This window comes from Microcaecilia unicolor, chromosome 10, assembly GCF_901765095.1.
Source record: "Microcaecilia unicolor chromosome 10, aMicUni1.1, whole genome shotgun sequence".
Taxonomy (NCBI): Eukaryota; Metazoa; Chordata; class Amphibia; order Gymnophiona; family Siphonopidae; genus Microcaecilia; species Microcaecilia unicolor.
This window is the reverse complement of record NC_044040.1, coordinates 90003970-90031412: the sequence shown is the minus strand read 5'-3', so window position 1 is coordinate 90031412 and position 27443 is coordinate 90003970. Positions and strand designations below refer to the sequence as shown.

General features: G+C 47.5%; 1 protein-coding gene across 2 annotated transcripts in view; it reads right to left on the bottom strand.

The window, feature by feature from the left end:
- AGK (acylglycerol kinase) overlaps positions 1–27443 on the bottom strand; it is a 731903-nt gene that overhangs the window by 457663 nt on the left and 246797 nt on the right. For both annotated transcript variants that reach the window (XM_030216389.1, XM_030216388.1), the window contains exon 6: positions 12838–12930. In XM_030216389.1, the coding sequence (XP_030072249.1) occupies positions 12838–12930 (93 nt within the window). The remainder of the gene's footprint in view (positions 1–12837; positions 12931–27443) is intronic.

Below are 27443 nucleotides of genomic sequence, written 5' to 3'. Positions count from 1 at the left end.
GCGTAGAATCTCGTACATATGAGGGTATTTGTGGAACATATGGTCTTAAAAAGAAATCAACAAATACTGATAAAGGTTCTAGAACAGAGCCATTACCTGAAATAATGGTCTACCAGGTGGTTGAGTCAATGACTTATGTATTTTGGTAGTATGTAAATAATTGGAATTGTGGGATCTGAGATCTTAAGAAAATGAGATTCTTTGGAGGTGATATATCCTGCTTTGTAGCGAAATCAACGACCAATTCTATTCCTTCTCCAAATCCGATGTGGGATCTGATGGTAAGGGTGCATAATCATTTCTGTCATTGATTTGTTTTTCTATTTCAGCAACTAATCTGATCGATCCAAAATCAAAATTATGCCCCCCTTTGTCAGCGGGGTTAATCACTATTGCAGTAGTATTAGCCAGGCCTTTATTGTTGCAGATTTTTTCTTCTTTAGTGAGGTTATAAAAACGGGGTCTCTTCCGTTGCTCAATTTTTGGAGGTCCTGTTCAATACATGAATTGAATGCATGTATTAATGGATCGATGGGGCCTCTGATGGAATCCAGCAGAGGGTCGTTTGACGACAGATTGGTCTGTATTTGTGGGTTGATTAGAAAAACATTGGATAATCTGAAGTTTCCTAGAAAATGTAACAGGTCTACTCCTTGTTTGAAATGCATTATAAGGTGCAGTTGGTACAAAGGTGAGACCTTTTTCCAAAACTGATTTTTCAGTACTTTTTAAGGTAAAATTATGTATCATACCTGATAATTTCTTTCCCTTAATCATAGCCGATCAATCCATAGGACTGGTGGGTTGTGTCCATCTACCAGCAAGTGGAGATAGAGAGCAATCTTTTGCCTCCCTATATGTGGTCATGTGCTGCCGGATATTCCCCATTATGTCGATATCAAAGCTCCATCCGCAGGACTCAGCATTTAGAGAATTACACCCACAAAGGGACACTCTGCCCCAGCTCACCACTGCCGAAGCGGGGGAGGGGAAATATTCCAGCGCACCACCGCCAGGGCGGTGGGCGGTAAACCACACCCGCCGACGCGGAGGGAACTGGCTTATCCTGCTACCGCAACCGCGGGAGGGAGCTGGCTTACCCTAACACCGCCGAAGCGGGAGGGATACAAAGCTTACCCTACAGCCGCACGAAGCGGGTGAGGGAGCGCCGGCATAATTTAGTATCAATCCAGCCACCGCCGAAACGGGGGAGAGGAAGCAGCAGCTCACTGTAACACAAATCGTCTCAACTCGAAGAGACTTCAATTGGAAGAACTTGAACACGAAGTCTCGTAAACAGGAAATGAAGACTGAACTTGAGCCTGAAATATAACCAGAACACAAACAATACAGATATCTGGGAGGAGCTATGGATTGATCGGCTATGATTAAGGGAAAGAAAATTATCAGGTATGATACATAATTTTACCTTCCCTATCATCAAGCAGATCAATCCATAGACTGGTGGGATGTACCGAAGCAGTACTCACCCAGGGCGGACATGGAAATCCCTGAACGCAAACTGAAGCCCCAAACTGGGCCTCGGCCCAAGCAGCCACATCCAAGTGGTAATGTCGTGAGAAGGTATGAGCTGACGACCAAGTAGCCGCTCTGCAAATCTCTTCCAGGAGACAGATCTGGACTCCGCCATCGAGGCTGCTTGTGCTCTAGTAGAGTGTGCCTTCAGCTGAATAGGCGGAATCTTCCCTGCCGCCACATAAGCTGATGCGATCGTCTCCTTGACCCAACGTGCCACCGTAGGCTTAGATGCCTGCAGACCCTTACGAGGGCCTGTGAACAGCACAAACAGATGATCTGACCTTCCGGAAATCATTGGTCACTTCCAAGTATCTGATGATGACCCGTCTAACATCAAGGTATTTGAGCGCAGGGTACTCTCTGGGTAATCCTCCCTACGAAAAAAGGGTAGGTAAAGCTGCTGATCACATGGAATCGAGAAACAATCTTGGGCAGGAGGAAGGCACTGGGCGAATCGATACTCCTGCCTCAGTGTAATCGCAGGAACGGTTCTCTACACGAGAGCGCCTGGAGCTCGGAAACTCTTCTGGCTGATGTGATAGCCACCAGGAAGACTGCTTTCAACGTCAGGTCCTTCAGCGATGCCCTTGGCAAGGGGCTCGAAGGGCGGCTTCTGCAAGGTCCGTAGCACCAGGTTGAGATTCCACGTAGGCACTATCGAGTGCAGGAGGGGGGCGCAGGTGATTAACTCCTTTGAGAAATCGTACCACATCCGGCTGTGAAGCCAGGGAAGCCCCCTTCAGACGACCCCTGAAGCAAGCTAGAGCCGCCACCTGGACTTTCAGCGAACTGAGCGACAGGCCTTCTCCAGCCCCTCTTGCAGGAACGCCAACACTGAAGATATTGGAGCAGTGAAGGGCGATACAGAGCCTGCCTCGCACCACGACGCAAAGGTACGCCAAACCCTGGCTTAAGTGGTGGACGTAGAGCGCTTCCTCGCTTTCCAGCATAGTGGTGATGACCTTGTCTGAGAAGCCCTTCTTCCTCAGCCGCTTCCGCTCAAGAGCCAGGCCGTAAGACCAAAGGGAGGGATCCTCCATCACCCACGGGACCATGATGTAAGCAGGCCCGCTCCGCTTGGCAGCCGCAGAGGGCCGTTCACCGAGAGTCTGACTAAGTCCGCATACCAGGGACGTCTGGGCCATCCAGACCCCACCAGGATCACCCGCCCTAGCACCCTGCCCATCATGGGCCAGGGCGGGAACACAGTAGAGAAGCTCCTGTGCCAGCCACTGCTGGAGAAGAGCATCGACTCCCAGAGATCGAGGGTCCCGTCCTCTGCTGAAAAATGCGGCACTTGGCAATTGGCCGAGTACGCCATCAGATCTAGGCTCGGCCGGCCCCAGCGTTTCGTGATGTCCAAGACGCCCGAGCAGACAGTTGCCACTCTCCGGGATCCAAGGTATGGGCGACTGAAGAAAGTCCGCCTTGACATTCATGACTCCCGCAATGTGGGCCGCCGACAGCTGTTCCAGATTCACTTCTGCCCACAGGCATAGCTTCATGGCCTCCTGGCTACAGGGGTGCTCCTGGTACCTCCCTGGCGATTGACATAGGCCACAGCCGTGGCATTGTCCGACAGGACCCGTACAGGCCTCAGCACCAGTACCGGAGGAGAGAAACTCTAGAAGCGCCAGCCGAATGGCTCGGAGCTCCAGGAGGTTGATGGACCATTTCGTCTCTGCAGGAGACCAGAGCCCCTGCACTGTCTGTCCCAGGCAGTGGGCTCCCCAGCCCGTCAAGCAGGCGTCCGTCGTGACGACAACCCACTCCGGGGTCGTAAAAGGCATTCCTGCGAACAGCTTGGCCTGGCCTCAGCCACCAGCTCAGCGCCTTTCGCACCGCTGGATCCAAAGGAAGGCGTACGGCGTAATCCTTCGAGACTGGAGTCCACCGCCGCAGAAGAAAGTGCTGTAGTGGTCTCATATGAGCCCTGGCCCAGGGCACTACCTCCCTCGTGGACGTCATGGAGCCCAACAGGCTGCACATAGTCCCAAGCCCAAAGAGTAGAGGAGGCTAGGAACTGGCCCAACTGGGTCTGAAGCTTGACGCTTCCGGTTGTCCGGCAGGAAACACTCTGCCCACTTGGGTGTCGAATCGAACTCCCAGATACTCCAGGGACTGAGTCGGGCGCAGCTGCTTTTCTCCCAGTTGATGATCCATCCCAGGGAGCTCAGAAGAGCAATGACCCTGTCTGTAGCTCTCCCGCACTCCGCATAGGAAGGGGCTCGGATCAGCCAGTCGTCCAGACAGGGATTGGACTTGCACTCCCTCCTTGCGGAGGAAGGACGCGATGACCACCATTACTTTGGAGAAGGTCCACGGAGCCGTAGCCAACCGAACGGGAGGGCTCTGAACTGGAAGTGTCAGCCCAGCACTGCAAAGCGCAGAAAGCGCTGATGAGGCGGCCAAATGGGAATATGTAGGTAAGCTTCCTTGATGTCCAGGGAGGCCAGGAATTCTCCCTTTTTCACCGCAGCTATTACGGAGCCGAGGGTCTCCATCCGGAAGTGCCGAACTTTCAAGGCCTGATTGACTCCCTTGAGGTCGAGAATAGGCCGAGCAGATCCCTCTTCTTTGGCACCACAAAGTAAATGGAGTAGCGCCCCTTGCCAAGCTGATCTACTGGCACCGGGACCACCGCGCCCAGGCGGATCAGGTTGCTCAAGTCTGCTGCACGGCAGCTGCTTTGACCTGAGACTTGCAAGGAGAGTTTACAAACCCGTCTTGCTTTGACCTGAGACTTGCAAGGAGAGTTTACAAACCCGTCTCTTAGGGGTCGGCAGAACTCTAGCTTGTAGCCGTCTCTGATGACTTCCAGAACCCAAGCGTCTGAAGTTACCCTGGTCCACTCGCCCAGAACGAGGACAACCTTCCTCCTATCTGCACTGGGCCATGGACCAGGTCCCCGTCATTGGGTACGCGACCCTGAGGGCGGGCTGGAGGATGAACCTCCGGGACGGCAGTCCCTACGAAGGAATGCTGCTTAGGGGAGAAGTTCCGTTTGAAGGAAGCGGAGGCAGAGGAGGCCGACTTGCCTGGGTGATACCGACGGGCTTCCTGGAATCGGCCCTTAGAGGAACCAGGTACGGGCACTGCCGGCCCAAGTCCTGACCTCCGGCAACCTCTTGCCCTTGGACGTGCTGAGCTCCGTCACAATCTGTCCAGCTCGTCCCCAAAGAGCAGCTTGCCTTTAAAGGCAACTTGGCTAGGCGAGATTTAGAGGCATGGTCAGCAGACCAGTGCTTAAGCCAGAGCCACCGCCGCGCAGAGACTGTCTGAGCCATGCCCCTGGCCGAGGCTCTCAGAACATCATATAGCAAGTCTGCCAAGTAGGCCAAACCCGATTCCAGGGTCGGCCTTTCCGCCCTCCAGGAAGGGTCCGAGGGGGAAGCCCGCTGCAAAACAGTCAGGCACGCCCTAGCTACATAGGAGCCGCAAACCGAGGCTTGCAAACTCAGAGCGGCCGCCTCAAAGGACGAATTTAAGGCCGCCTCCATTCTCCTGTCTTGGGCATCCTTCAGGGCAGTGCCACCTTCCACCGGCAGCGCCGTTTTCTTAGTCACAGCAGTATTAGGAATCTACCGTGGGCAGACAAAAGGCTTCCCGTTCCCCCTCAGGAAAGGGGTACAGACGGGACATAGCCCTGGCTACTTTCAGGCTCGCCTCAGGGGCAATCCACATTGCACTGAAATTAAGGTCTGCATGGTTTCATGAACATGGAAGGTTCTAGGCGGGGCGCTTCGTTCCCAGCATAATAGCGGGAGCCAGTAGAGGCTGAGAGAGAGCCTTCCTCCGGAGAGGCAATCTTCAAAATGCTCAAGGCTGCCCAAGCAGGTTGGGCAAATCCTCTGAGCGAAAAAGCCCGCGCTGCAGACGGGTCGTTCACTCCATCCGAGCGAGGATCAGTCTCTTCCATTGATTCCGCTAAGGATCTCTAGGAGAACTCAGACACGCTGCCGTCATCCACATCAGAGGAGACCGTAGTCCCCGAGGGAGGGAAGATCCACCCGAGGGGTGCTTAAGCATAGAGGCTTCCTCACCCCCGATCAGAGAGGTGGGCAGGGCAGTGTTCTGCATAAGAAAGGCTTGATGCAGCAGCAAATGAACTCAGGGGAGAAACCCCCAGTCTGTGCATTTCTGCAACCTGTGCCGCGGCCCTAGAGGCGCCCTCCATCTGTGCTCCAGTAGCGGGGGCGAGGCGTGTTGCGCGTCCAAAATGGCATCCTGTCCGGCGCTAAACCCGAGAAGGACGCCACGCAGGAAGAAGGGCGTTTTAATTTCACCGACTTCTACTGTCGCCCAATTCAAGGGCAACCAAGCTGTTTAACGTCTCCCATCTCGAGGGCGGCCCAAGAAGAAGCCGACCGAGCCGCGTGGCCGGTCACGACCGGAGGGCGGCCAGCGGTGGGATGGGCGCCTAAGGCGGGAAAGGCCGCCGCGCCGGAGGAAAAACCAGTGAACTCTCCCGGTTCCGAAAGGGGCGCCCAAAAAGGGCGACTTACCTTCGATCCCCCCGCTTCCCTGCTAGGCGTGCGAACGCATTCCGGGGAGTGTCTTTTCGCGCCCTTGCCATCCGAGGCCATAGCCACATGGAGACCGTTCGGGGAACCCCCTGCCCGCTAGTAAAGGTAAAAATTACCTGCTTCTTGCTCCGAGCAGCGACGACTTGTTCCAGTGAGCAGCTGCAAATGGACGTCCTTTTTGAACGTTTTTAAAAAAAAAAACATTTTTAACGGAGCCAACGGGAGGGGGGAGAAAGGAGGGACCTGGCACCACCAGGTTTGCACTTGCTCACGAAGAGGCCCTCAACCCAGGTACTCAACAAAACCTAAACAATTAGGCTTGGAGACCTAGCCAGAGCTGCTGCTGTGTGCCACACACCTGCTGAGATAGAGAACATACTGGGGAATTTCCGGCAGCACATGACCACATATAGGGAGGCAAAAGATTGCTCTCTATCTCCACCTGCTGGTAGATGGACACAACCCACCAGTCTATGGCTTGATGATAGGGAAAGGATAATTAGATAAATTAAAAACTGGAATATCTACCTCCAGCTCTCTCATCGTGTGTGTGCCCTGTTCGCTGGCAAGTATGGGCGACCGAATCCTCTCCCTCGTCCTCTCCAAGTTCCCCTCGTTCCAAATGTTTTCTGTATATGGAAAGGTTCTTGTGTCAGATGAATCACCCTGTACATCTGATTTTGAAACCGTGGAGGAATCTCCCTGGTGTCCTTGGGCCAAATCTTCTCTAAAAAAGATGTCTGAGAGGACTGCACATTCTGGGCTGGTGATGATCTCAGAATACCCTGATTAGGCAAACCCTGTGGAATAGGTGACTCGATAGGACTGTTAAGGGGTGATGTAAAAAGATCCCCCGAATCACTCCTGATGCGTTTTCTGCTTTGTTCTACAGGATTCTGCACACTCATGCGAGGTACACGTTGAGTACCTTGATTGATAGGATTATTCCTTTTAGAAACAAAATATGGTTTAGCTTTTGCAAAGGGATAAATTGCACCTTTTTTATAATCACTTTCATCCCTTATGAATTTCTTCTTCTTTATATCTTTTAATTCTGATTTAAAACTATGTAATTTATATTCTATATCTGTATTGGTTATATCAAAATTCTTATCTTCCTTTTTCAATGTGCTTAATATGTTATCACATTTCTCTTTTGTAATTGTATTTTTGTCTTTGGCTGTTTCTGCTATTAAAATCATCAAATCTAAAGAACATTTGTTTAAAATACAACACCATTTGTCTAAAAACTTTGTGATTATCTAAAAACATAGTTGTTTTTTTCATAATACGAAGACCCCTAGGGATCTTTCTAGCTCTGCAATATTGTAACATGCTGACAAAATGTAAATCATTTCTAATTATATTTTTTTTGTGCTCTATAGCCTCTTTCCATGCCAGCTCAGTCGACACATTTCCCAGGACGAGATACTCTCTGCAATCAAAAGGTTATCTTCATCAAAGATGCCTGGATCTGATGGTCTCCCAGCTGAGTTTTATAAGTCATTTCTGTCCCTTGTTTTGCAACCCCTGTTGCTCTATTACCAAGGTTTACTAAATTCAACCTTTGCAGGACACTTTTTAGGTGCTGTCATTGTAGTGCTTCCTAAAGCCAACAGAGACTGCACATCAGTGCATAACTATAGACCAATTTCATTGTTAAATGCAGATTATAAAATCTTTGCAAAAATATTATGTTGCAGGCTGGACAACGTCATACAATCTCTTATACACAGAGATCAAGCTGGGTTTGTTAAGTTCAGATATGGGGCCGACAACACTAGATTACTGTGTCACCTTATCCACTCCGCTCGGTCTATGGCCCAACCTATCTTGTCTGTTTCTCTAGATGCTGAAAAAGCCTTTGACTGGGTGAAGTGGAAATACCTATTCATGGTGCTTAAGCATTTTGGTTTTCCAGACTTCTTTATACATATGTTGCACCTCTTGTACTCTACGCCGACTGCACGCATTGCCGCCAATGGCAAGCTCTCTGCTCCACTCATATTGCACAGAGGCACTAGACAAGGCTGCCCTGTGTCGCCTTTGCTATTTAATTTAGCGCTGGAACCCCTCCTGAAAGCTATTCGAAATTCACATGAGATTGCGGGTGTCCTCATAGGTAGCAATGAGTTTAAGCTTTCGGCATATGCAGACATCATGCTATATCTTGTTAAGCCCCAGGCCTCCATGGATGCATTAATTAAGCTAATCTCCCATTTTTCAAAATTATCTGGCTATAAAATTAACTGGGACAAAACTGAGATGATGCCTCTAAATGATGCTTGCACCCCCTTCACTATCCCAGGTATATCCCCTTAAATGGGTAGTTTCCTCCATAAAATATTTAGGTGTCTTTTTTGATAGGGATCTCCCCACCACTATTAAAATCAATTCAGATAAAATAATAGACAAGGTTGAAACTTCTTTTTCGTCCTGGTCTCCGCTTAATTTAACTTGGTGGGGCAGACTTGACACCATCAAAATGATGATAGTACCTAAAGTCACATATGCTTTAAGCATGATCCCCCTCCTCTTCCCTAGCACTTTTTATAAAAAAAACTGGAAAAAACGCTCTCTAGATTCCTGTGGAACTTTTAAGTCGCCTAGAATCTCCTTAGGTAAGTTAAAACTATCAAAACTACAGGGAGGGGTAAAATTTCCTGATCTTTTAACCTACCATAAAGCGTTTATTATTCGTCAAGGCTTGGACTGGTTTGTTAATACTAACACTTTGCCTAGGTGGGTGGCACTGGAACAGTCCATTATTGACCCATTGGTACATCCCTATTTAGCTGGTATGCATCTCCCTAAGCATATTAATTCTAATCCCATTATTAACACCACTCATAAACTGTTGCTAGCTCTTGATAATCAATTAGACATCCCCTGGTCTTCTACCACACATATGCCAATTAACAAAAAGCAAGTCTCTTGGTCACACTGGCAACAAATAGGGATATGGGATCTTAGCAATTTCCTTGAGTCGGGCAGCCATGGCTAGAAAACTTTTTCTGCCATGCAAACTGAATTCTGCTTAAAGGATCCTTAATTCTTCCAATGGTTACAGATTAGTACCATGCTGAAAAAAAAGCAAGATGATATCCCGCATTTTGCATTGTTATCCCGACATCTTCGAATTAGCTAAGAAGTTACACTCTACAGGGCATATCGCATCCCATATCTATGCTTTCCTCATAAGTAAATCCTCTGTTAAATGTGCTGGTCTACGCAGATGTTGGGAAGAAGATCTCCAGCAAACTACTACAGACCAAAGTTGGGAGCAAGTATGGTGTTCTCTATTTAAGTGCTCTCATTCTTCCTCGATAACACAATCACTCTATTTCTTCGTGCACAGGTCTTTTTGGACTCCTCTCAGGTCACATACAATTGACCCTCACACCTCCAGCATGTGCTGGTCTTGTCAGGTGCAGCAGGGTACTCTTAAACACCTCATTTTTGACTGTATATGTATTCAAGAATTTGGGAGTAATGTATGGCTCACCTTGACAGAGATCTTCCATTTTGCTGGCCCAATGCTATATAAATATTTGTTGTTCAAGGGTCAATGTTTTAATAATACGCTAAATCCTGATGAATCTAGGCTTGTCAACACTATGCTTTCTTTAGATATGAAAGTAGTTTTCTCACACTAGAAAACTTTGCATCTAGCTTCTCATCAGGAATGGTGGAATTTGTTGCTCCAAACTTACAAATTTGAAATGTATCTGGCTAAAAAATTACAACTTTTTGTCAAATATAAGAAAAAATGGTTGGTGCTAGTGTCAAATCTCTCAACGGTAAGATGAACAACTAATATACTCCCCCCTTTTTTTCTTTTCTTTCTCTCCTTCTTCTCTCTTTCTCTCCCATAAACTCGTTCATGCACCTGACTACTTGTACTTTACCGCGTTATGTATTAGACCAGCATTGTTGCTTGTTGTTGCTTTCTCTTTTGTAACAAAATCAATTAAAAAAATATATAAATATATAAACAAAACATATACCATTGATAATACAGTTTTGTTTGTCCATATAATTATTTTTAACAACATTCACATTGTGTTCATAATTATCATTCATCCATTAATCCTTTATTCATATATCTTATTTTACATTTTTTAATTCCTTAGTTTGTTCAACACTCCTCTTTTAACAATCAATGACCTTTTACAAAATTCAATTTCTTTTTTATAATTCAATTTATGTTATATATACTTTTGTACTTATTTATGTGTTCACTGTATAAATCATTTTTTATTTGTTCGTCATTTATTTTGTTTTTTTATGTAGATTCATTAGACCCCTGATGCAGGCCTTGGTGCCAAAACACGGCCGTGACGGGTCAATTTGTTTAGCTGTTAACATTAAAGACTTCCTGATTCCTCCTTGAGCTGTCCTCACTTTTTTGTCCATTGCTTTTGTTGTACGTGAGGGTTTTCCTCCTACTTTTGTTTTTTGTTTTATTTTTGTATGTACAACATGTAAAAACTCAAGCTCCTTATCTGTAAGATAGCCTGCCTTTTTCCCAATGGTTTCTTTTCTGCAATTCTTTTATAGGACCACCTGGTAATTTCTCATAAAAATTTGTGTCACTGATCTATCTTTCAATTTCCCTTATGTAATCCACTCTATGTAGCACAATCATCCCCCCCCCCCCCCACCTTTATCCGCCTATTTAATAACTATTATAGGATCAGTCTTTGATTCTATAGCATTCTTCTCATCTTTTGACATATTGAAGAATGTGTTTTTTTTCTTGTCTTCTAATAACTCAATGCCTTTTGAAACTTTAGTACTTAAAGATATTGTGTTGTTAGACAAGAAAAAAAACCACCACTCTTCAATATGTCAAAAGCTGAAAAGAATGCTATAGAATCTTTAAAGAATGATCCTAGAATACATTAAGAAAACCAAATTTGAAAAAATGAGAAGAAACACAGAGGATTAAAAAAGGGACTCCATATATCCCTGGGCTAAACCCAAGGTCTTTACTAAAAAGGACAGACCATTCCATGGATCCAAGAGAACACTCCAGAGAGAGGGGGGACTGTGCAAGAATTGAAAAGAACATGGACTAACAAAAGGGATAGGAAAAGGATCCTATCTCAAAGCCCTATACTACTGCTGTCTACTACCTCTCTGAGCAGCTTTCTTTTAAGAACTTTAGACATGCAAAAATCCTTATTTCCTATTCTTTGAATGCCAGTACACAACAGATCTTGCTTGTAAATATACCATAATTATGTTCAACATAAATATATAATTTTAGTGTATTAGTGTATCACATTTATGTAAGAGCTGTTTTATGATGATTGCTTTAGTTGGTATTTATCTTAACAAGCTTTGGAATATATGATAAGATGATGGGTTTCTTTGTATGTTAAAATAAAATTATATTAACAGGTTTAAACACACACCTACTTTCTACTGAAACAGTTTGGAAAATACTGTGTATACATGGATTTTTTTTTAGCACCTTCAACATAGGCGCCAACTCCTTGGGTGCTCGAGCACCCCCAATATTTTATGCACTGGAAGTTCCCTTCCAGCCCAGCCAGAATTTTAAAAGTCCCTCCCTCCCTCCCTACCTCCGAGTTCCAGGGCTGTCGGGCCGTCCGTCCATCCCTACCTCCGAGTTCCAGGGCCCACCCTCCGTCTGTCCATCCGAATTTTAAAACCTTCTTCTTACCTCGTCAGTGAAAAGCGTGCACTGCAGGCTCGGCGGCGCTTCAGCCCACACTTTTCACTGACGAGGTAAGAAGAGGGCTTTTAAAATTCAGGCGGATGGAGGGGGGCCCTTGGAACTCGGAGGGAGGGGGGCCCTTGGAACTGGGAGGGAGGGGGGTCTTGGAGGGAGAGAGGGGAGGGAGGGGGGCCTGGAACTCGAAGGGAGGGAAAGGAGAGAGGGGAAGGAGGGAGCCTGGAACTTGGAGGGAGGGAGGGAGGAGGCAGCCTTGAACTCGGAGGAAGGGAGGGAGGGGGGCCTGGAACTCGGAGGAGAGGGGAGAGGGGGGAGGAGAGGGGAGGGGGGCGGGGGAGAGGGGGCAGAGGGGAGAGGGGGGGGCGGGAATGCACCACCTGTAAAAAAAATAATTTCAGCACCCCCAATCATTTTGAAAAGTTGGCTCCTATACCTTTCAATATTACTTTATTGAACAAGGCATGAATTTCATCAGTTCTGACCTTTTTAACAGTGTAAATTGAAACTGGTGGACCTTACCTGCAAGTATCAAACCAACTGCTGCAGTTTAATGGATGTTTCTTGTGCGTCTACATAGACAGACTGATTCCCTTTTGCACCCCATATAGAGAAGTGTTTTTAAAAAATGATAAAATCCATCATAAAATCAAGTGATTTTAACATCCATACCCAAAATTACAGTTTAATAGCATTAATGTTGTATATTTGAAAACATATACACTGTTCCCCCTGCTTTCCTAGTTTGATTTTCTTGGTTGACGGTCTACAGTGGTGCTTTATCATGCGACCCATCTGCAGCTCCAGAACTAAATTTGGAAAGAAGTGTATTGGGCCTAACTCTAGATAACAAGCTTCTCTTAATATGTTTCCACATGACTACATGAGCAGGTATTGGCAAGTATGTTCTTCTCTTAAGCTTCTACAGTTTCAATTCACAATTAGATTGGAAAACACTATTCTGGAGGTAAACATCTGTAGCGTCCTCACCTTGGACAAAGCCAGCTGTGAAAACTCTACTCCCCCAGCCATCTCCAATACCACATAACACAAATATAAAAAAATGTTTACCTCTTGGAGTGTTCCACCCCCTCCAGCAACAATAATCAGGTCAGTTCTGTCCAAGAGTTCAAGTAGCTTCTTAGCCTGCCCTTCATAATCTGTCTGAAAAAGAGAAAATAGGAACTCACACTCTGTCTTTTATAATCTGAGACACAAAGAACCAAAGTTGCACACACTGTTTTCTCAAGTTATCAAAGTCAAGCATGCAGAAGCAGAGCCAGGTTGACGGCACAGGGGGAGCGGGAGCGGACTTCCGCCGGCACACATTTTTAATGCAACACATTGAGAAAAAAATAGGTGCCGGCAGAACTCCGTTTAGGGGAACGGTCGCTCCCCTGGCGCCCCCCCCCCCCCCCCCCCAGCTACGCCACTGCAAGCATGCACACCAATACACAGCTGTTCATAAAAGTAATTATTTTTTGTGAGACACACCATACTGCAGCAGCAGTTCTCTGGATGAAAGTGTGATGGGCTTCTCAGCCTACAGACCACAGCGCTCCTGAGGCAACACTTCAACCACCCCCCCCCCCCACACACATACACACAATACTGGGCACCATTTATGTCAGGGGGCACGGCTCTGGTGCTGCAAACCCCTATATCCCAGACACAAGTTTCCCACAGACCTGACAGTTCACACTTCTTTGAGCCAATTAACAATCTCGATTATTTCCAACAACAGGATCAAACTGAAATAAAACAACTTTTGCTTCTTTTAACATAAGGGCACTTCTATTAGAGTACCTTAAGAACAGGCTTATCTTACCCTTTCCAATTACACCAGGGGCGTAGCCACGGGCGGGCCTGGATGGGCCCAGGCCCAGCCACCTTCCCTCCAGGCCCGCCCAGCCAACATCCCGGTGTCAGCAGGTGGGGCGGTGCTCCGCTGGCACCGCAGTCCCCACCTGCCTACCAGCTACCCCAACGGACACGACCCTCTTCTTCCCCTGCCACCTGCCACCTAACCAGACCCAGCCTTTAAAAAAAAAAGTCTGTGAAGCGCCGAGCATCTGCTCTGCTCGGCACTGCTGCTGTAAAGCAAGTAAATCGCCTCCCTCATCACGTTTGCGTCGGCCCTTCCTTCGCTGTGTCCCGCCCTCTGATGTAACTTCCTATTTCCGCGAGGGCAGGACACAGTGAAGGAAGGGCCAACACGAATGCGATGAGGGAGGTGATTTGCTTGCTTTACAGCAGCAGTGCCGAGCCGAGCAGAGCAGACGCTTGGCGCTTCATGGACTTTTTTTTTTTTTTAAGGCTGGGTCTGGTCAGGTGCCGGGTGGCAGGGGAAGAAGACGGTTGTCTGTCCGTCGGAGGGTCTAGTAGGTGGAGACTAGGTCGGGGAGGGGGGCTCAGATGGGAGAAGGGGTCTGGGTGGGGTGGGCTCAGATGGGAGAAGGGGGCAGGAGGGAGAATGGGTCTGGGGCTGAAAGGGGGGGCCCTAATGCATGTGGATGAAGGGAACTGGGGGCTGAAAAGGAGGGTAGGTCAGATAAGGGGGCTGAAAAGGGGACAGGGAAAAGTGGCTGGGGGCTGAAGCTCCGGACTGGTGGGAGAAAAGGGGCTGGGGCTGAAACTGGGGACTGAAAAGGAGGGGCAGGTGGGAGATGTGGGCTGGGGCTGGAATTGAGGGCTGAAAAGAAGGGGCAGCAAGAGAAAGGGCAGACCCTGGATGGATGGGAGAGGGAGGGCAAATGGTGGCTTGAAGGGACGGCAGAGAGGGCAGACACTGGATGGCAGAGAGAGAGAGAGCGAAGACAGATGCTGGATGGAAGGAAGACGGTGAAAAAAAGATGAGGAAAGCAGAAACCAGAGACGACAAACTGTAAATAAAATATATATTTTTATTTTTTTGCTTTAGGATAAAGTAGTATTGTAGATGTCAGGCATTTACCTGTTTTATGAATACAGCTTAATCAGGCATTGCATTTGTTACAAAGCAAAGTTTGAAGGACATGTGCCATTGACATGTTTGCCTTATAGCAGTCATATTTGGTCAAGTTTAAGATATGGGATAAAAACACTATATTTAAAAATGCTGGTGTTCCATGAACCAGGTATGTGGTTTGTGTTAATGCAGGAGAGCTGTTGCACAGACTATTTACTTAGAAATCCATCATCAAGTGCACTCTAAGGCATTATTAAGGAGTATCCCAAGAAACACTACTCACACCTAGTGCCCACCCATATTAGCTCTGGTCCCACCCAAAATGTCAGGTCTGGCTACGCCACTGAATTACACACACACAGGGTTCCCTCCGTCCCTCTTTCAAACACCCAGCTGAGTGCTTCCCAGGTGGACAAATTAATTAGACAGGCAGCCTCACTGTTCAATCCTGTCCGTTTACTTCCAACCAACCCACTCTACATATAATGCACATACTTCATTTACTCGGGTAGGGCTCTTAACCTCCTACACCTGAGCCCTTCCTCTACCAGTTCCTTTTTACGCACCTAGGAACCGGGTGGTCTTCTGCCAATTAACCAGGTTCAGCCCTCAACACCTTCTGTCTTCAAAACTCAGAATGTGGGCTGCTTGACTTATCTGAATAAGGGCTACCATCTTTCCTAGCCCTACTCCAACATACACCGTAGCCAACTGCACAGCTCCCTTCCCCTTCTGTCTTTCCCAGAGAAAGCTGTGGGTCCATACTCCAGCCAGAAAACAAGGACTACTATTCCTTTTTCACTCACCGTACCAGCCTTCTGCCCCTCCCTGGATTCCACCTGCTGCAGGCTTCCCTGCTCCTCACAGCACTCGGAGGGAAATTCCTTTTCCTTTGGACAGGTTATGACTTGTGGATCCCTTCCTCTCTTCTCACCTGCCTCTGGGAACTGGCCCTTCCCTTCCTCTGGTTTCTAGGGAATCCACCCCGTTCTTTCCCGTGGACCTCTGTTCTCTGCTGGATTGTTACTTTTAACCAGTGTGCTTTCTAGCCACATCCTCTCTCTCTCTGGCTGTGGGGCAAACCAAGGAACACATACACTCAGGCTACATTGATTACCAGGCTGACCTGCCATGAGGAAAATCCTCTCCCCCCCCCCCCCCCCCCCCGGCTCAGCTTGTGCAGGGATTTCTCCTGCCTCCTTCTTACAAGTTAAGTGCCAGAGATTCCTTTCTTTCCCACTTTCTCCAGCGTGTTCAAACCCTAACATAGTCTGCATTCCAACAGGGACCTGTATAGAGTTCCTGCCTCCAGGTTTTCCCTTGCTCCTAAGTCTTACTATCACCCCTCGCAGCAGGTTTAAACAAACTTTTTGGTGCTCGCCTGCGTTTTCTCCCTGTCCCGGGGAGATGACAGCTTCTGCCTGTCACAAAAGGCATACATCACGGCTGCTTCTGCAACTCACTACAAGCATACCCTTGAACTAGTAGGTGTCACTGTTGAACAGTGACTGACTCCCTCCACCTCACAACTGTATATGCTGCCTTTATAGTATCCCTAGCCTTTAGCAGCTCAAAGCATCCTAGCTGAGTCAATTGAATAACAAACTGGCCCAAAATTGTGTTATTTAACAATCTATCTTGTCAGGACAAATAAAGAGATCACTATGGTAAAAATGATGCTCTATCACCAAATTCTGAAAAGTGGTTATCTTCATGTAGACCAGAACAAGTTCATTAATTTTCCTCAGGGGCAAAGCTATCATTAGAGCAACTACAATAAGGTCACCCTGTTTAAGATGCTTCCTTTTTATGGCAGAAATATGTGGACTATGGAAGGGATAAGTGAAGGTACAGCCATAGGGATACTGAGCATAGACTTTTTACATTGTCTTCCTTTTCTCTTCCAAGCTGGGTGTCCTGCTATTGACAGTCTGCATTATGAAATGGTAATTTATTAACAGGGCTTAAGCAGGGAAGGCACATAACTGCATATGTTGATTTTATAAAAGCAATATATGTGCCTATATAACTTTATATAATTACCTTTTTAAAACTGCTACATAAAGTTACATCTCTCTAGAGGAGGAGCTGTTTTGGGTATGTATGTGTTAGTAAGAATTGGCACTTGTGTATATTTTATAAGATATAGATAGACATAGGTGGATTTCTGCCCCCTAGTCACCCATTCTCCTCCTGATTAATAATTAGGTCTGCCACCTCCGTTGTGCAGCGGAAGCCATGGGCTTTCTACTATCCTGTAAAGGGTTGCATGTTCCCTCCAAATACTTAATTACCCCAACCTTGTATCTGCTCATGACGGGTTTACAAAGACAGAGCAGTAGCAAGCTCCTCAATTGGAAAGAAACCCAGTATTCAGTAGATATAGTAAGATAGTTTATTAGCATCAGTATCTTACCCAAAGATAGTACAGGCAAATCAGGCAGTCACATGGTGGAACAGCATTACACGACACGTCCTCTTTCTCTAGCCTTCTCTGGTCTTCTCTCTGCAGTCTTCTGATCTCCCTCTAGGCTGCCCTTTTTATACCATTTGACCCTATTCATTCCAATGGACCCTAGCTTTCTCACCAGAGCTCTTGGCCCTTATCAGTTGATCAGAATGACTTCACATGTTCCCAAACTCTAAGTATAAACAAATTATGTTTAGGACAACATCTGCGAAGAAATGATTTCACAGGTCATTTTGCCCTCCCTCCCTCTACTTGCACCTGACCCATTACTAACTTGCATTAGCCATAACATCTTGCTCATGACTTCTCGCAGGTGCCAGTCCCAGGATTGTTAACAAGAGCAAATGCCCCCTCCCTTGCCAGCTCTCTTGGAACTCACTTCAGCTTGAGCTGCAGTGAAATATATTTTGTGTCAGAGATGATTTTTGATTTTAAGAAGCCTAGCTCTTAGCCTGAGCCATTGGCCTGTATTTCACTGACAGCATGTGACAGTATATTTCTACATTCCCCTCTTGCCGGGCCCACTCAGGGGGGGACGACACACATGACAACTAGTGTGTGTGGCCATCCTTTCCAGAGGGCTCTTAGAGTCCTGTGGGGGGATGTATAGATTTGAGGTGACAGGGGTGCTCTGACATAGTGAGGGACAAGGCCATAGCGAGAGTCAGCCTGTGGATACATAATTATATGCTGGATGAAATGCAGCGTTGGGATTCCCCTTTTATCATAACCAACCCAAGGGGCCTAACCATCCTACACCTACCCCTCTGGGGCAGCGTGAGACTTGGAAACATGAGAAGTCAATTAAGTCTATGTGTCATACAATGGAATCAACAAATTTGAATGTATATGATTGCAATCAACTAATATATCATTATTACAAAGCTGATCATTAGTCAAACTTTGTATAAATATAGCTAAAACTGGTATCAATAGGGCAGAAATATTTCATTGTATCATTTAGACAACCAGCTCAGGGTTAAACAGAAAAAGTAAAAAAAAAAAAATGAGTTTTAAATTGCTAGGTGTGAAAGCGGATTCAGCCTGTGTCTGTGCAGGGAAGACGCAGAGCTGAATCTATAAACAAAGTAAGGTTGGCACTTCTTCCAGGAAGGCGACCTTGAAGACTTCAGTTAAAGTGCTTGTTAGAAATGATTGGAAAAGGAGGTCACGTGATGGACTGAGGGAGGAAATAGTGTCTTCCATCTCTCCGGGGCTCCCCCTCCACTTTCGCGCTTCTAACGGCTATTTAATGAAGCGAATTTGACCCAAAATCAGTATACCAGCCTGGAACAGCCTATGGATCATTTTGTGACTCGTGAAACAAGAGCGACGCCCAGTAGAACAGCAAAAAAAGGCTCAGATAAACAGCGTGGCCCACCTCCACAGTTCCACCCGCTGCAACTACAACAAATAATGGACGCGGTTAAGTCCGCACTCGACCCACAACTCACCAAACTTTCCGAACGACTAGCAGGAGTTGAAACGTTGTTGGGGGAAACAACGCGTCACACGGGGGAACTGAGAGGTGCGGGTGTCCGACTTGGAGGACTCGGCTTCAGGCAGAGATGGCCTAATAAAAGACCTGCAAAACACACTAAAACTACAGGCGCAGCACTTGGACGATTTAGAAAATTGATCTCGGAGGTCTAACCTGCGCCTGATAGGCATCCCTGAGTCGGTGCAGGACCGATCGCTGCCCACACAACTGGAGCGCTGGCTAAAGTTGGAATTCGCCCTATCCGACGGTGTTGGGCCTTTGTGCTTGGAAAGAGCACACAGACTGGGACACAAAGCCAATGCTGGCAACAGACCTTGAGCAGTAATAATCCAGGTCCATAATTTCCTCCACAAGGAAGAAATATTGAGAGGAGCACGGGCAAAATGAGTACAACAGAGATCGAAGGGGCTGGCTATTGGGGACCTTAGCAATAAAAGATGAAGGGTAAAACAGATTTACAAATTTTATCCTGGAATGTGGCAGGGATCACGTCCCCAATTAAGCGCTATAAGATCTTATCACAGTTGAGGGCGCATGAAGCTGCCATTGCTTGTCTTCAAGAGACAAAACTCTCGGATAGTGAGCATGTGAAATTGTGCCAGCAGTGGGTGGGAGAATGCCATTATTCATCTTCAGGGACCCGTAGAAACGGGGTGGTTGTCCTCCTAAAAAGGGGTTTACCCTGTCAAACTAAATTGGTGCATAAAGACTCCGATGGGCGAGTGGTACTGCTCCACTTAAACTACCAGGGAAAAACTTTTTTTACCTATGCGCAGTTTATGGGCCAAACACTTATTCCCCTTCCTTTTTCCAACACTTGGTCGCATTGGGCCTACAATACACAGATGCCCCGTGGGTGTGGGCAGGGGATTTCAATCAAGTAATGGATCCAGCTTTGGACAGGTCTTCTCCTCGTGCAATAGCAGCGGTGAGTGAAGGGAGGGGCCTGCCAGCTTTATGCAAATCCCTGCAGTTGGTTGACCCATGGCAATTGCTGCACCCTGAGACTGGGGACTATACTCACCAGTCCAGGGTTCACCAATCATGGTCACGCATCGATTATATCCTGTTGACACACTCATGGTTTTTTAGAGCACACAAGGAGGCATATTTTCAAAGCACTTAGCCTTCCAAAGTTCCATAGGTTTCTATGGAACTTTGGAAGGCTAAGTGCTTTGAAAATATGCCTCAAAGCGTTTATAGGCCCCACAGAGAATTCTGATAGAATTGAACCTAAGCACCAGAGGGACTACTGAGGGTCACTGGCGATTTCCCTCGCACTTGTACCAAGACCGACAATTCATAGATCACATTAAAGCCCGATAGCAGTTTTATGTTGATACTAATGCGCAGTCTTGCACATCGCCAGCCTTATTTTGGGAAGCCTCCAAGGCGGTTCTCCGCAGAGAAATAATTGCATTTATGAAAGCACAATCAAAAAGGCTGGCGGTAGGCATTATGAGGTTAGAATCAGCCTATAGGGCTGCAAAGAGATCACACATAGCTAACCCAACCAGAGAATACCAGGAGAAAGTGGCATCTGCCCTGGCGGTGCTGAATTCGATGATTCATGAGAAATATAAGGGATTATTATTTGCCAGGCACCTAAACTTTCAGCGATTTGGTAACAAGGCGGGAAGATAGCGCAGATAGCGAGAGCAAAAACATCGCGGAAATATATCTCTCATATTAAGTTAAGCAATGGGTCCCACCTCTCTCAGCCTGAAGAGATAGCAAAGGTATTTAAAGACTATTTTCATGGAGTTTATTCTAAGAGTGGAGAAACTCAAGAATCCTTAATAGAAGATTACTTTGAAGATGCAGGTATGCCGCGCTTGGAACAAGGAGTAAAAGAACAACTGTCCCTACCTATCAGAGCGCAAGAACTTCAAAGGGCCATAACGTCCCTCCCACTTCGGTCAGCCCCTGGTCCCAATGGGTTCTCTAGTGAGTACTACAAAATATTAGGCCAGGAGATAGTGGGGCCCCTTGTTTCATACTATGATGTAGTGGTGGGATGTGGTTTTTTCTCGCCGGGAGAGAACGAAGCTTTAATCACTCTCATCCCGAAGCCAGGAAAACCCCATGAACAAGTAGAATCTTACAGGCCAATATCGTTGCTCACCGTTGACATCAAAATTTTGGCAAGAGTACACTGGCTGATAGATTGGCACAACATTTGCCGACCTTAATTGGCGAATATCAAGTAGGCTTTGTTAGAGGTCGCCAGGCTACGGTAAATGTGCGAAAAGTTCTCTTGTCTATAGCACACAGCCACAACTCTAAAGATCAATTGTTACTGCTGAGTCTAGATGCTGAAAAGGCATTCGATAAGGTGCAGTGGAGCTACCTTTGTAAAGTGCTGCACTGGGTTGGATTGGGGGGCTGGTTTATGGAGGCAGTTACTGCTCTGTACTCCAACCCCTCTGCATGAATAGTGATGAATGGGACTCAGTCTTCAGCATTCCAGTTGCAGAGGGGAACCAGGCAGGGTTGCCCACTATCCCCACTGTTGTTTTTACTGTATCTGGAACCCCTCCTACGCACAATCATGAAGGACCCAGATGTCGCGGGGATTGCCATGCCTGCACAGGAGGTCAAAGTATTAGCATTCGCTGATGATATCCTCTTGACCCTGACACGACCTGAAAGATTGGTGCAGCATCTGTTGGCGACCTTAGACGAATTTAGCTTCCTCGCAGGTTTTTCCCTAAATTTTCAAAAATCTGTGGCCCTCCCAATACAAGCTGAGATTAGGACACAATGGACAGGCAAGTTCCCATTTCACTGGGAACAAACACGAATTAAATATTTGGGGGTTTATATCCCTATAGACCTATCGGAGTTATATGCACAAAATATAGTACCCCTAAAACAGCAGGCCATGAAAATACTACAGAGGTGGCAGGCGCTCCCGATCACCCTACTGGGTCGCATAGCACTTTATAACATGGTCTTGTTTCCCAAGTGGAGCTATGTGCTGCAGATGCTTCCCCTTCTACTGCGCCCCAATGAGGGGAAAGTGGCTTCGAAAAAAATTAAACTATTTCTTATGGCAGGGAAAGAGGGCTCGCATGCCACTCTCCAAAGTAATGATACCTCGAGAGAAGGGGGGTTTAGGGCTGCTGGACCTTAAGCTCTTTTCCCTGGCCAGCAGCATGAGACACCTATCCGATTGGTTTCACAATACTCAGTATTTCTCTTGCACAGAAGCAGAAACAAAGCTTTTGGGAAAAATACATTTTTCATATTGGTTACATGCGCCCTCAGTAGAACTGACACCATTGGGGCCACTTAAACATGTTTTGTACCCGCTGCGTGCTACTTGGAAACGGCTTGGCCGGTTTCATCTGATGGATGCCTCCGTGTCAGTGCTTTTGCCGCTTAAAGGAAATTTGGCATTTCCGGCAGGGAGCTCATCCCTCCCTTTCCAGAAGTGGGCCGCGGCGGGAATCAAATATCTATTTCATGTGGTTACTGAACAGGGGGTAATAAAGCCCTTTGAGAAACTGAAAGAAGAGTACGGATTGAGTGTGAATGACTGGTTTGCTTATGTGCAATTGAAACACTATGTAGCCTCGTTACCCTCAGCTTCTCTGAACGCCGACTCATGGGAAAGACTCAATGAACTGCTGGGATTAGAGGCACAGTTGAGAGTGCCATTAAGTTACTTCTACCACAATTTGAGAGACGCTCTTGAGATGCTTGACTACCGAGTGGTGACTCTGGCCTGGAATGCGGAGTTGCATTTAAATCTCCAACCAGAACAAATAGGAGTGTGCTTAAAAACACTGTACACGACAACAGAAAACGCAGGTTGGTGGGAACTGCAGTACAAATTCTTGCTTCGCTTACACATCTCTCCTCACAGAGCACATAGAGCAACACTCCGAGAGACAGATTCTTGCCCAAACTGCAAGGGCACCAATGCACACCTGGGACACATGTATTGGAGCTGTACTCGAGTAAAAATGTTCTGGACTGAGTTAAACATACATGTGTCACAGCTCTGGAACACGTCGTGGAAACCGTCCCCAAGGCAGCTGTTTGACCTATTTGGGATACAAAGGCCTGCCCCAGCGGGATTTAAAGATCAGTACTGATGGCGAAGCGAATTATACTACAATTGTGGTTGGCGGCGGACCGCCCAACCATATCCCACTGGAGATCAGCAATGATCCAAGCATGTGCACTAAGGAATCCCGGACCTGGCCTCCAGGAGAGGCGAACAGTTTTGTAACACCTGGTCGCCCTTCTGGGACTCTCTTACCACAGCAGCACGAAGCAAGATATTGAACTGTTAATCTATGTTTGCTAGGGGATGGTAGGGGAGGTTAGGGGGGGCGGGGAGGGAGAGGAGGGGGACAGGATGGGGGATGGATAGGGGATAGGTGGGGAATAGTTGGGGAAGAAACAAAAATGCAAGACGAACACTGTTTTCTTTTTACCTGTTGTATTATTTGGACATGAATGTAAGTTGATCAAGTTTGGATTGCAATAAACATGATATTTAAAAAAAAAAGAAATGATTGGGAAAGTTTAAGAAAAATGGTTTAAATTAAATGTGCTGTGTGTGCGCAATGTTAGTTAAACTGAGAGAGGCAGATCCTAATACCAGAGGAAAACGGAACAGCGCCTTCCTCTGCTACCAAGATGATTAATAATTAGGTCTGCCACCTCCGTTGGGCAGCTGAAGCCATGGGCTTTCTACTACCCTGCAGACAACAGTATATTTCTACACTCCCCTGGAAAAGCTATGCTGAAGTATGCACTATGTTTTCCTAATACCTACTTCTATGCCTACATACAATGGGGAAATTATAAAAGCATCCACTTAAATGTATCAAACATTGTTCTACATACTCAGATCACTTATTAAATCATAGAGAAAGAAGAGGGAGAAAAAAAGATGATGAAATGTAAAGATGGAAGGGCTTGAGTGACTATTATACAAAGACAGGCTATAATGTGCTTCTAAGGTGGTGTGTTCCTAATACTAGAAACCTGTGTTATACTGCTTAGGTAATTTGTTGGTGTGGAAAAGCACTGCGTATCCCATGAAGTTGTCTTAAATTGGACACTACCACTCAATATTCAGCACAAACATTAGTGTACATTTTTGTCAGTGGAAGATACTGTGTTGCACTTCACTCATCCCAGAAAAATCACATCTTCTGTTGTTGAATGGAAATACTAAGAGGCACAAGTCAAAAGAAAATAATTTTCTTCTCTTACATTGCAGAGTTAATCTTAAATGTTTCCTTGTTTTCGGACTTTTAGGGTATATACCCCCTAATTCTATTTTTAAAAACTCTCCAAAAATTGCGCCTGCGCCCAATTTACCTAAATAACAAGCTGATTAGTGGCAATAACTGGCTCTCACAAGCAATTACTGGCACTAATTAGATTTAATTGGCATTTACGTGTGTAAATTTAAGCACAGGATCCACACCTAAAATTTACCCACGATCTGAAAAACTGGGTGCAGAAATAGGAGACAGGCGTAATGGGAGTGTTCGTAAAATTAACACGTGTAGTTATAGAATACCAGGAATATGCGCTAATGTGGGAGCATACATTTGCACCACATTTCAGCTAGACTGCTGCCCAGTAAGCTATAACAATTTCGGTAGACAGTGCCCAAAACCTTACCACAAGGGAAGAGCCTGTCAGGATTCATACAAGCGTGATATTCTCCTTGCAGGTGGAAGCCTCATTGCCATTAGAGGTCCCTTGCAAAACACGAACTAAAGAACCTACCACCAGAACTCGTAGGGCACTACCTTATAGTGCAGGAGTACACGGCGATTGTGAAACAAGCAAGCAGAAATGACAGTGGAAACAGATGCAATCAGAAACTACCAAAGGAAGAAAATATGGGACTGTGCACCTCTGCCCTCCTTCAGGAGAAAAACAGAAAAGCCCTACAGACTAAAGCCCGGAGGTCCGAAACCAGAATCCCCAAATAAAACCAAGCCACCCTGGACAACAGCATGTGGTTGTGAGAAATGAGGGCGAGCCAGACCTGACCGGCAAGCACGGGGAGACTTGTTGTTACGTCTGTGCTTTCCTCGCCCTCTGGTGGCCAGAACGGGTGGCTGCTATGGACCATCACCCGTTCCAGGTTTCGGCTCAGTCCGGTCCGGATCTTCCAGGCTGCCAGGTTTGCTTGTGTTGTTTGAGCCTGCACAGCACCTGTAGCTGCCTGGTGATTGCAGCAGTGAGTTCCAGGTGCTGCTGGGCTTATTAGCCATTTTGTTACTCTCAGCCCTTGCCTTTGCATCGTCTTAGGCCCTGGTACATGGGTGCTTGTGTACTTCTGCCTGAGAGACTTTGTCTGGACCTGATTCTGCGTTTGCTGGTTTCCTGCTTTTTGAACCTTGCATGATCCTGGATTTTTGCTTTGTTTCCCACCTGCCTTCTGACCCTTTGTCTGGACCTGGACTTTGCTTTGCTTGCCTCCTGCCTTTTGAACCTTTGCCTGGACCTGTCTTCTGCTTGCTGGCTGACTGCCTAGAGACCTAGCCTGGATTTGCCGGTACGTCTGTTCTGCCATGCTTCTGGTGTGGGGTGGTTTTGCCTGCTACTGCCGCTCCTCAGCAGTGGTCCAAGGACTCACAAACCCAGTTCCTGTTTAGTAAACGTGACAGAATGCAAAGGCCATGAGCTCGGCCAGATCACCCTACCAGCGTAAGACTTTCTTCCCTGTTGGCAATCCGGGTTCCAGCCCCGGTGCAGCTCCAACCCAATTTTTGATCTTGATCCTTTTCTGATACTCCGGAATTACCATATAAAACTTTTGTCTGACCCAGCCCTGGAGAAAACTCCTGAAGCTGTAGCAGAGAGAAAGCGTTTCTGGGGTCCTGTTGTCTCTGGAAACCCAATCTCTTCTATTGATCCTTCTACCAAGCTCTTCTTGTACCGCTTCAGACTTCTCTCAGATCCAGGCCTGCGGGATACTCTTGAAGCCCACGCAGAAAGAAGGTGGCTGCCTGGTTCCGGTCCAGTTCTGGATTCTGATGTCAGTTCCAACCAAGCTCGGAGTCCAGTCCACGGGACGTGTCTAACCGAGCCTCCAATCTCAGTTCAAGTGGTGCTTCCACTCAAGCCTCGGAGTCCAGCCCGAGTGACACTGCTAACCGAACCTCCAATTCCAGTTCGGGTGGCGCTTCGAACTGAGCCTCCAATCCTCGGTCAAGTGGCGCTCCCACTCAAGCCTCGGAGTCCAGTCCATGGGATGCGTCTAACTGAGCCTCCAATCTCAGTTCAAGTGGTGCTTCCACTCAAGCCTCGGAGTCCACCCCGAGTGACGCTGCTAACCGAGCCTCCGATGCCAGTGCGGGTGGCGCTTCGAACTGAGCTTCCACTCTTGGTCAAGTGACGCTCCCACTCAAGCCTCGGAGTCCAGTTCGAGTCGCACTTTGAACCGAGCCTCTGATGCCAGTCCAAGTGATGCTTCCAGTCAAGCCTCTGAGTTCAGTTCGAGTGCCACTTCTAACTGAGCCTTTGATTCCCGTTCAAGTGGCACTCCTAGCCGAGCCTTTGCTGAGTTCGAGTTCCAGCCCAGATGATGCTGAGTTCACTCCGGGTGCGAGTTCCAGCCAGGATGAGACTGATCCTGTCCTGAGTTCCAGCCAAGATGTTCCTGAGTCTGCACTGTATTCCAGCCAAGTGCCTGAGTCTGCTCCGAGTCCCTGCCCAGAGCCTGAGTCTGTTTTGAGTTTCAGCCCAGATGAGCCTGAGTCTGCTCTGAGTCCCTGCCCAGAGCCTGAGTCTGTTTTGAGTTTCAGCCCAGATGAGCCTGAGTCTGCTCTGAGATCCTGCCAAGCGCCGGAGTCTGCTCTGAGTTCCAGTCAAGCTTCTGAGCCTGTCCTGAGTTCCAGCCAAGATGTTCCTGAGTCTGCACTGAGTTCCAGCCATGTGCCTAAGCCTAAGCCTGCTCTGAGTTCCAGCCATGTGCCTGAGCCTGCTCTGAGTTCCAGCCAAGTGCCTGAGTCTACTCCGAGTTCCTGCCCAGTGCCTGAGTCTGTTTTGAGTTCCAGGCCAGAGGATGCTGAGTCCGCTCTGAGTTCGAGTTCCAGCCAAGCTGTGCCTGAGTCTGCTCGAGGTCTAGTCCTGAGAGCGGTTCGAGGGCCGGCGCTGATGCCTGTCCGGATGCCAGTCTTGACTCTGGTTCAAGCTCCAGCCTAGCTACCCCTGGTCATGTTTTGAGGCTCCTCCGTAGATTCCATCATTGCTACCCGTGAAGACCTGAATTCCCCGTTTCCAGGGCTTCCTTTCCATTTATTTCTTTTACTTTCTGCCTTTCTTTTTCATTTCTGGTCCTCAGCTTCTGCCTGTTTTCTTCATCCATGTGCAGTTTTTCTCCTCTCTTCCTTTTCCCTCATCTCATCTCCTTCCTCGCTTTTCCCTCCCCTCCATCCATGTCCAGCATTTCTTCTCTCTCCCCTCCTATCCCCTGCCCTCCATCCACCCATGTCCAGCAGTGGCCCTCCTCTCCCCTGCCCTGCATGCACCCATGTCCAGTGACCCTCCTCTCCCCTGCCATCCATCCACCCATGTCCAGCAGTGGCCCTTCTCTCCCCCTGCCCTGCATGCACCCACGCCCAGCAACCCTCCTCTCCCCTGCCCTCCATCCACCCATGTCCAGTGACCCTCCTCTCCCCTGCCCTCCATCCACCCATGTCCAGCAGTGACCCTCCTCTCCCCTGCCCTGCATGCACCCATGCCCAGTGACCCTCCTCTCCCCTGCCCTCAAA